This window comes from Hippoglossus stenolepis, chromosome 18, assembly GCF_022539355.2.
Source record: "Hippoglossus stenolepis isolate QCI-W04-F060 chromosome 18, HSTE1.2, whole genome shotgun sequence".
Classification (NCBI taxonomy): Eukaryota; Metazoa; Chordata; class Actinopteri; order Pleuronectiformes; family Pleuronectidae; genus Hippoglossus; species Hippoglossus stenolepis.
Window position 1 is genome coordinate 20,022,573 of NC_061500.1, and position 10,867 is coordinate 20,033,439.

At 40.1% G+C, this 10,867-nt stretch overlaps 1 protein-coding gene across 2 annotated transcripts in view; it reads right to left on the reverse strand.

Annotated features, from left to right (window-relative positions):
• The window catches only part of chd1 (chromodomain helicase DNA binding protein 1), a 25,180-nt gene extending 20,733 nt beyond the window's left edge, over window positions 1-4,447 (reverse strand). The window contains exons 1-3 of one of the 2 annotated variants that reach the window (XM_035184453.2): window positions 4,087-4,447; window positions 2,231-2,346; window positions 1,462-1,663 (exon numbers count right to left, since the gene is read on the reverse strand). In XM_035184453.2, the coding sequence (XP_035040344.2) occupies window positions 1,462-1,663; window positions 2,231-2,283 (255 nt within the window). In that variant the 5' untranslated portion in view covers window positions 2,284-2,346; window positions 4,087-4,447. Of the gene's footprint in view, window positions 1-1,461; window positions 1,664-2,230; window positions 2,347-2,816; window positions 4,045-4,086 lie in introns of those variants that run through there. The other variant, XM_035184454.2, reaches the window with a different exon arrangement.
• Window positions 4,448-10,867: the final 6,420 nt, after the last annotated feature.

The window sequence follows — 10,867 nt, forward strand, 5'->3', positions numbered from 1 at the left end:
GCCGTTTTCCGTGTTAGCTGACAAAGGTTTTCGCCAGCTAATGGCACATTTCGAGATCCGCTACACTCTGCCAAGTCGCTGCTACTACTTAGATGTGTCCCTGCCTGCCCTATAGGATGTGGTCGCCGCACACATTCATAGTCTGATAGATGCAAACGTAAGCAAAGTAAGCTTTACCACGGACAAATGGACCTCAGACATCAGTCCAGGGAGTATGGTTAGTTAGACGGCTCACTGGCTGGATGATGATTTCAATACGAAACGGACATTGTTGCATGCACTGTAGTGTTCTGGCTCGCATACAGCAGCCTGTCAGTTCTATAAGAGCCTTCTTTTTTTAATGAAAGATGCACTTTATATTTTGTTTCAACTAATTGTGTTTAATTGACATTTCTGTTCAGAGATATTGTCAGTGCATTTAATTTATTTTGAATTTTTATGCTAAACATTTGATAAGATGAAGGCCAAAGTATAGAGGAACCGTCTATCCTCGACCTTTTTCCTTTTCTTTATTGAGCATAATATTCCATGTGCTTTCGTCAGTATTATCAGGCTTTCAGTTCTATAATAACCTATATTTTTCAAAGTACATTATTTTATCTGAATAACTATATTAATACATTGACATCTTATTTGAGATGTCAAAATATTTAATTTAAAAATCATTTGAAGGGGAAATTTTCCTCCTCCACCTAAAGTTGTTTGAAGTTTTCTGATGTACTTTACTAAAGATCTAAATGAACACTCAGAACTGAGTCTGAACATATTTTTTGTGTTAACAATGGAATATTAATTCATCCATATTTGCTTACTATATTTAGCAATTTTACCCTCAGGTGTGCATAAACTACAGAATGTGAATTTATTTTTAAGAAACGTGAAATTATTATCAGTATAGACTTTGTGAAGCATGTAATTATCGGTTATTGGTATCAGCCAGAAAAATCCTTAAGTGCATGCCTAATATAAAATGATCCTAGCGATGTTTTCAGTGATGTGCTTTACTTAAATTGTAGCAATTTTTGTTTTCCCTTTGTATTTATTTATTTCAGAGGGCTATGATTAGATTATATTAGATTAACGGGGCATTGCTTCTTCTGCAACAAAGAAGGTTTGAAAACTCTGCGTTGTGTGATAATCTGCAGTACTTTGTCTGCTGCCTGTGTGTGTGTGTGTGTGTGTCTGTCTCTCACAAAAACTGATAACCACATGTATTCCGTTATTAATCAATGACGTTGGGTCATGAATCCAGATTGTTCTCGTCACTTGGCTGAACTACAGATGAACTACGTGCGCATGGGTTTAAATACGTCCGACACTTGGACAGGACACTCTGACTCGGTAATGACCAGACCAGACCTTTAATGTGCATCTGTCCAGATCCTGAGACAGCAGTGGTTATAATTATGCAGCAGTGGGACATTGCTAAAGAAATCATTCTTTGAAATCACATTTCTTTACCTCAGCTCCATCAATGTTTGACTTATTTGGTGGTTCCATCTTCTCCTTGGCTTTCTCTGTGTCAGAGTCAGACTGGCTGCCGGAGTCTGAGCCACTTCCTGAGTCACTGCTTCCTGATTGGCTGCTACTGCTGGAAGAGCTGGAACTAGAGCCTGAGCCCGACCCTGATGCAGACCCCGATCCAGACTCATCATCAGAATTACTGTCAAATTAAACAAAAGTCATGAAAAAAGATTTGTGTATAAGAAATTAATCATTTGCAAATCTCATTGACATATAAGACATAGGAACGAATTCAAAATTACGAGACAGCCCCATCATTAATTTCAATGAAGCAACTGCATGGGCAATAAAAGTTTCTACTTGCACAACTTTTAATCCTATTCAGATCCAATGTAATCCAGTAATACAATTTGTTAATTTGCAGCTGCACATTTGAGTTAGATTACTTGGTGGTGGGCTATTTCCCTTGCAATCATTAAGCTCAGGGGGTTATTGTTTCTGCCATTATAGCTTTCTTGAATTGAAAAATACACTGCTGTACAAGGAAAACAACAGACGTGTTCAAAACAACGCTGGCATAGTCATGAGTCTGTAACTGTAACTAGAAACTACAGATATCAGTGTAAGCAAACTACAAATGGCAGCATCAGACATAGAAATGGGGTCCAAAGACTACTGTCTAATTATAAAAATGAAGGGTCAAATATTCAGTCACATATCACTATATCTTATCTGCAACAACTGAAATTAGGCATCAATAATTTACCTTGATTCTCCACTGCTGTTGCTTACACTTTCCTCCTCACTGCGTCCAGCCATGTTGAAGTCCAAAATATAGACTTCCCCCTGACAACCTGTAGTACTATGTTCCACGTGGTTAAACTGTGAAATAAGATACACAAGAAAAACATTAGAACTAAAATCTGGAAATTGTGAGGACTGTATCTTTATCCTGTACTGTAATTCATAGCCTGATGTGGTTCAGCAGGCAGAATGGCTTGTCCACTGACTGGAAGATTTATGGTTCTATTGCAGCCCCCCCAGTGTCTTTGGGCAGATACTGAGCCAAAATATAGATTGAGTCCCAAATTGCCCCTGACACTGTGCCTGCAGTGTGTGAGTGATGTATGATGTTGAAACGTGCTGCACAGAAATGTACCGTGTGAATGTGTGTATGAATGGCAAAACTGCACTGTAAAGTGCTTTGAGTGGTCATCAAGAATAGAAAGAGCGCTTTGTTAATACAAACCATTTAGCATCATTGGAAAATTATACAATGCAGGTAAAAATCCTACTGCTTAGAAAGTAAAATGCAATAGCTTTTACAGAATTTTGATCTCAGTACACCATACCTGACAAAGTGTTCTCCCTGTATCAAACCAATAAATCCTCCCTGAAGAACTGTCAATTTACTTTCGCGTGATTTTTAACGTCAAGTGTCTAAAGTCATTGATGCTCTGCGCTTAGATTGTAGGAGAGACGAAGTGCCTCGCGTGCACAACCGAACGCTTTCTTGATGAATATGTCAAGTTAAAAAGCACAACACACAGATCGGTGTGGATGGCTGTGGCTACATGGAACTTCACTGCATTCGCTCCCTCAGCGCAGAGGCCTAAGAGGCCTGCGCAGCAGCATGTTTCCACTTTGACACAAAGCTCCCTGGACCCTTCGAGATTAAAAGGACCCGACTATATCTTTTCCATGGTCAAAAACATCCTATGCCAAACGGCCGTGTACCAATCCACATGCTGTCGATGCAGGGGGATATTTGGTCTTCCTACTGCAACAGCTTAGCTTGTTGCTAACTAGCCAAAACCGGCTAACGACGCAAACATTAGGTATTGGCGGGGCACGTTAGCCGTAATGTATATACAGACACGGTCACCGCGCCAGACACTCTAACGTCAAATAGAGACGGAAAACAGGATCTCATAACACACCGCAGTACCATATTGCCACCAGCATCTAGTTGGTGTTAGCCACTAGCTCTTAAATACAAGCACTCGCCGTTTGCTAGCTTTTAAGTGTTATGCTAATATTATGATTTACGAACACAGATGATCAGAACACTCACAAAACAGTATAGGCAACGATTACAGTTATAATCAATATGTGCAGCTAACATGTGGGTAAATGTTAAAAGTCGTGCCATTATTTATTAGACGTCAACGTGGGTTCGATAAACATGGAGGGGGATGATAGCGCAGCGTTTAGTGGGGTTGTCAAGGAAAGTAGCATCGGCTAACGTTATGAAGCACGCGGCTACCACGGAAGCTAACAAAATTACAAAACTTTGTCCCAGTTCATCTGAGCAGGGAACCGCTGGAATGTTCACTTTCCAACCAGAGTCCACACACGCGGTTTAGCAGATAGCGATGTGTAACTACGCGTATGTCTGTGCAAGTAGTGCAGCGCGGAAGATTTGTAAACGTATTTACTATTCAATATTAAACCAGAAACCAAAACTAGCTAACCCAACTTCACCCTCTTCCATCTTGTTTTAATTCGCCGCTCACTTCTCGCGGCTTTTACCACATCAACAGCTAACATTAGCTTACTTTCTCGCTTAACGAGGGACGCGTAGCTCCACGCTGTGTGTTACCCGCTATTGTTTTGTGTTACCTGTGAAACTCCAATGAAATAGTTTCCCAAATCCGCTCTTTCACTTCAGAGGTCCTTTCTTCTTTTATTTAAACAGTGAGCTAGCAGCTGCTGGTAGCTAACGCTACCGTGCGCTAGCTAGCTATCTCCCAGTTAGGGAGAGCAGCCGCGGACGACTCAGTTCGGTAAAACTGGTGCAATGTTGGTTTTCCTCTCCCTCCAAAAAATCAAGTAAGTCCCCGTTCCCGTCGTGGATGTAAGCAAACCGCGGTGCTCGTCGGTCAACTGCGATCGTAGAAAGCTGGCATTTCAATCCAGGCTCTTCCGACAACCGGCCTCCGCCATGACGCCGTAGGGTTCACTTCACTAGGAAACCCCGGGCAGTGACGTAACGACCGTGCTCCTCACTATACAGCGGCCGCACATCTGGCAGCACACACTCGATACGGAGCAACTAGATGCACACGTTGAAATGTTAACTTTAACCCAAACTACGTGTGGAAGTTCAGATGCAAACAGGTCTATTTTATCCAGCGTTACCATCACTATCACGATGCCCATTTAGTCTAAAGTAATCGGTTACGTACAGTCTGGTACCTGCTCTGTGATGTTCACTACAGATAAGCAGGGGTCTTAGAGAGCTGGAGGGCTTCAGTGGGTTTACACTCCTGCTGATGGTGCATCTCACTGCCTATGGGGAAGTTTCCTACATGCAGAAAAAAAGCCCTTAGTATTAATCTCTTCATTCAGGAACTACTGATATGCAAAGCAGCACTCATACACGCATCTTTCGGCACAAACATAAATATGTTCACTCGTGTCTTTTGCATTTTTTTAAGCATAGACCCTAAAGAGTGAGGAGGTTTTTGGAAAGTTAGGACATTTTGACTCAGAATCAGAATCAGAAATAAAACAGAATCAGCTTTATTGCCCATGTATGCGTACACATACAAGGGATTTGAGTCCGTTTTTTCCGTTGCTCTCAACGTGCATACACAGAAATAGACAAATAAATTTTTAAAAAAAGCAAGGACAACAAAGCAGAACAGTTTAAGCTAAACATTTCACTATTACATACATTTAAAATCTGAATATAAATATATATACAAAAGTATACATATATGAACATAAAAAACACAACAACAATGAGAATGGAGTGGGGAAATGGTGCAATGGTTTATGCAGAGTGCAAAGATGCTTCAATAAATATGGAAAGAAAATGGAGTTGAGTTTGATATTTGAAATCGACAAAGTGATGAAATAAAAAAAGGAGAAAATCCCTTTTATTCCATTCATTTGTTTAGTCATGTGAATGTATGTAAAAAATGTATATATTGGTATAATATCATTCAAACTATATGTACAACCTGCAGTGAAGGGAAATCAGTCCAATCGAACTTTAACCACACCGCCATCTGCTGGTCAAATATGCTCATCACATGTAAAATCGATCCAAATAATCATTTCAACTCTGATGTTTTTTCTAATTAAAGTAAGTTTTACCTGTTTTAACCATATATAGATTATAAAAGATAAATAACCACAAATCAAAATCTGACTGTCTAGGGATTTGTTCCAGCGAGCATCATATGTCCAATGATGTCATTTTCTAGGACTGTGCACCAATAGGAAGTGATCAGCAGCCCCCGGAGCGGAAGCCCACTCACAAACATTTATAAGCAGTGATAAGAGAATGGCACTGCTGAACCGTGAAAACACCAGTCCTGTCCACAGTTCACATCCACAGCTCAGATTCCCAGTGCACATCCACAGCTCAGATCCAAAGCTCAGATTCCACAGCTCAGATTCCCAGTTCACATCCACAGCTCAGATCCACAGCTCAGATTCCCAGTTCACATCCACAGCTCAGATCCACAGCTCAGATCCACACTGATCGCACGCAGCTTAACGATGGGCTGACAGAGGAGCTGCATGGGACTAAACGGGGAGCGCTCCGCAGGGTGAGTGTTCGACCGCCTCCATGAATTCCTCTCACACGATCACCCTGATCGTTTAATCAAGAACGCGACATTCAGCAGTTAAACACGTGACAGAGATGAGGAGCGACGCACCGGGTTTAGAAAGACGAGTTAACCTGGTGGCTCATGTCCCGGCACAGAAAGACAAGGACGCAGGCGGTGCGGAGAGAGATCTCTGTATGTTGTGAGCTGCTTGGTGCAAATCTCACGCAGGATTGATATTAAAGGCGCAGCTGAATTAACATGAGCGTGATTGTGACTCCTAATTGTGTGAATACAAAGATGGAGCAGATGCCAGGCTGGTATGAACCATTACCCCGCTGTGGTTCAGTATCCGGCGGCACACAGGAGAGTTGGCAGCTTGTAATATTTCACTCATTTTCCATGATGCGCGTTTGAATTGGCTCCGTGTTTTGTTGTCTGCTAAGTTTGAGTTGATTGGTGTTTAGAAATATGCATCATGTGATTAAAGTTATTGATAGCATGTCCCAGAGCCCGTCCACAAACAGGGGTGCAAAATCAGCTCAAATACAGGAGCTGCCTTAATGTCCTCATCGTGCCAGTCCGGAGTTTTACTGGTATAGACAGTGTCACCATACACTGGCTGCTACCGAGCCGGGAACTTTCAGCCCCTGGAGCAGTTTCCTATTGTGCCTGGTTTTTAATCCGACCTATGCAGAGCCATGATGCATATTTCTGTCACACTGGGTCAACACTCAGAAGAAAGTCTATACGTGAGACTATACTCCACTGATCAAAGTCCAAAATGTTGTCCGTACTGGTGTCTTAAACATCTCTGACAAATTCAATACATCCCTGCCGACCAATACCTAACCTCATCCATCCCAACAAAGCAGTCTGTAACGGGTCACTTCACCCAAATGATGAAAATAACCTACTCTCCCCTCCAGTGGTATCTGTCAGGGAAAATAGTCTTAATTCTATGAGTGCTGTTTGTATGAGATACATCTTTGAAAAATATGTAAAAATATGTAATATAGTACAGTAACATATACAATACTATATTTTATTCGAATTACCAACTGGGAATTTGAAGTATTTTTCGACGTCTCAGGAAGCAAACGCTCCAGACTCATGTCAGATTTAATGCAAAATGACCACCACAATTCATATGTGTATGCAGCATATAGTAATGTACAGTGGCTGCCACCAGGCGCTGTGCGTAGGGCACAAAGTGCCGGAGGGGCACCACTAAATTCACCTGCTGCCCTCTGCTGGACATTCTGCATTTTGCAATATTGGTCATGGGGGGGGACCAGATTCCAGATCATGTTGATACCTTTACTGTGGGTTCATGACCCCTACATGACAGGCTTGACTTTTGTGCTCAGTTCAATTTATATATAAATTATAAATATGGAATGGAGTTGGTAGTGCATGCTTATATATCTATATATATCTATATCTATATATATATACACATATGTATGTTATCAGGCAGAAAACGTTCCAAATAATACAAACAAGTACTACACCGATGTTACAATGTTCAACAAGCTCCAGCACACAGAAAGCAGCTCTACATATCTTTTCCTCAGTCACAAGAAGAAGAGCTGTGATGTAGCACCAGGCAGACAGCCAATCACAGACTTGCTAGCAGACTGCTGACTCAGTGTTTAGCTGCGCAGCATCCCTGGCCTCATGTTGCACTACGTCAAAATGATCTCAGTGAATTCTCTGCTCTGAGATAAAACGTCCCAATCTGTAAGATTAGTTATTTTTCTGATTATACAAATAAGTAACTGCAACACTTAAACTGTATTGTGAATGTGTCACTTAATTGTGTTAGAATTGAATGGCAAAGTGAATGTGAAACACATTGTAATCCATCGGTTGGATGTAATCATGTATTGTAACAGCGATTAGTTGGGTCTTCTCAAAACAGAATAAATGACTTGTAAAAAGTATATATATTTTTTTACTTTTGAGTGTTTAATAGGGTTCATCTCAGCTATGATTACAATCAATGTATACACACATCCAAAGACATACATACATTTGAGTATAAATAACACTTGGTTATGACCTGACACTTGAACTGAGACCAAACAGTTCAGTCTTGGTCTCATCAGACCAGAGACTCTTGACTCATAATGAGTCCATTCTGTGCTTTCACATGTCTTTCACTGGGGACAGGTTACTCTCTGACCACTCTGCCTTAAAGCTCAGATTTGTGGAGTGCTGCAGTGATGCTCCCCCTGTGGAAGTTTCTCCCATCGCCACACAGGATCTCTGCACTTCAGCCATGAGATCATCAGGTCCTTGGTCTCATCTCTCATTAAGGTCTTTCGACCACGATTAATCAGTTTCGAGATCAGCTCTAGTCATGGTTGCTCCACACTTTTTCGATTTAAGAATCATGCAGGTCACTGACGGATTTTTGAAAATTCAACATAAGGCTGCTTCAAAAAAATGAAAAGAGTGAATGGGTCTGAATGCAGTGTATTTTTTGACATTGTGTGGTCTTACGCCTTTTCATCAATAGGGGACGCTGTGATACTGTAAAGATTCCTGCCGAGGACACATTATAAGAGTAATGTGCACAGAAGAATTTCAGAAGTGGCCACAGGGGCTGTTCACTCTTTATTCCCCACTGGGATTTGAAGTTTATTGGCAGCCTGAGGATTTGTACAGCACATCTTGTAATGCAAGTGGCACAAATTAATTTCTACTTTAGAGACTGTTATATTATACAATCTTAAAATACATTTTACAGTTAGGTGTAGGTTTAATCCTTCCACTAAAATTCATATCCTCATGATCATAATGTATTGTGTATATCCCTTATTCACAAAATGTTATTATATTATATTATGTGAGAAATATGAAGGGGTCTGAAAACTGTGAGCAACGTTTTTCACACCGACTGAGCGAGTTTTCTTCCTGATTATGTTAGCTCTGTTGCGTCATTAGGCAGAGCTATATAAAGTAGAGTTACAGGTCAATCTTAAAGGGAATTTTGGATATCATAATTGCATCTTTTCAAAAGACATCTCTCGACTTTTTGTTGAATATAAAAATGATTTACTGTGAGCCCTGCAAGCAATTGGACACCAAGGGTAATTTCCCAGTCCTTTATCATCACATATGAAGAAAGACAGTGGAATTCAGAGTGACAGAATGGTAAAACCTGTAACTGAGCATTTAGCATTCTGTTACTGAGAGGACTTAAAAGACAGAGACATTTCTATGTAAAAACAGAAGCTTTAAAAACACAGACCACTTGCTAACAGAGGAAGTGAAGACACTTCACTTCCCTAAGAGGGTGAGATTTAAGTCTTTTCAAAAAGTTATAATAAGGCCACAGTACAACGCCCACAGAGTGTGAGGTGCCGATCATCGTATGGTGACATTTTCCATTCCTCAGTGCATCAAGTCCAAACAAAGCTGAAGGCCCTTGAAGCTGATTGAAGACTGCATGTCGCCTGTCTCTGTGTCTGAAATGTCACAATGTTGCACCATCTCCTTCATGCTGCTCTTCTACGTTTCACTCTTACTCTGACACTGTGATTCACATCGCTGCAGCATGATCCATTCACTCACAAACGGTTTTTCAAGAAGTCTTTTTTTTTTTTTTGTTACTGTCAAAAAAATTCTTAAAACGTATTTGAAACAAACGAAAATGTTTTCAGAAGAAAAATGGACGACTGTGCACATTCATGCAGACTATTGACTTTGTGACTTTGTACTGATAAGAAAACTCAGTGTGACCTTTGTGTTGGCACGGAAATGGATGTGATGAAATCCTATGAGGGGATGAAATCACTGCATTCTCAGCATTTTGATATGTCATCGTGAGATTATTCCTAGTTGATTAGTGTGTTATGTTATGTATAAACAGTAACAGTTATCAAAAACAAAAGTTATAGAACAAAATATATTGTAGCTTAATCTTTTCAGGAATAGTTCATTAAATATGTATTGTAGTATACAATACATATTTAATGACAAAAAAAGAAGAAGCACAAAATGACATGTTCACTGCAATTGGAAAGTAAATTTAGCATTGTCCTCACTCTGGAGGTAGAAAAGCTGAACTGGTCCCACCAAAGTGAAACAGTGACAAAGTGAACACACAATAACCAATGTGCACTTCCTGAGTGGTGTACATGCTCTGGTAGTGACACATGACTGACACACATGCACACACACACACAAACACACACACACAAAAACTACCCGTGGGGGATTTTGGTTCCTGCAGTGACACGAGTCACTAACCCCTAACCCTAACCCCATCATATAAAAACTAGCAAACACACACACATGCATGCACACACAAATAACGAGTTCATCACATTTTAAGAAATCGGACAGTTATTTTACGGTCTATTCTAAAGCAAATATTACAGTTGTATTGTATTTACTCCACTGCAAACTCCAAGAGCTATAGTTGCTAATTACACTTTCAAATCATATAAAAGCTTATATGATGTCTTTTTATATTTATATAAGTAGACTACCCTGCATGAACATCAGTGAATCCAATTACATTATTGTTATTCAAATTAAATGTTTATTTACGAATAAACCATTTCTTAACAACACTATTTAATAATATTATAATTCACTGGTGGCATAGTCAGAATTCCATATGGCCTGGTTTGTGTACACCATGTGGGCAAAAGCTGCAACATAAATGTTTCATGTAAAACAATAAATCTGGAACATTCGGATGAAATAATAGTTAGCTCACTTTACCTCACTTATAAAGGCTTACTGTCATATTCAAATTCTTATAAGATTTAGCTGTCATGTGTTGGACATTTCTGCAGAGTACAACAGACACAAATATATTGAAA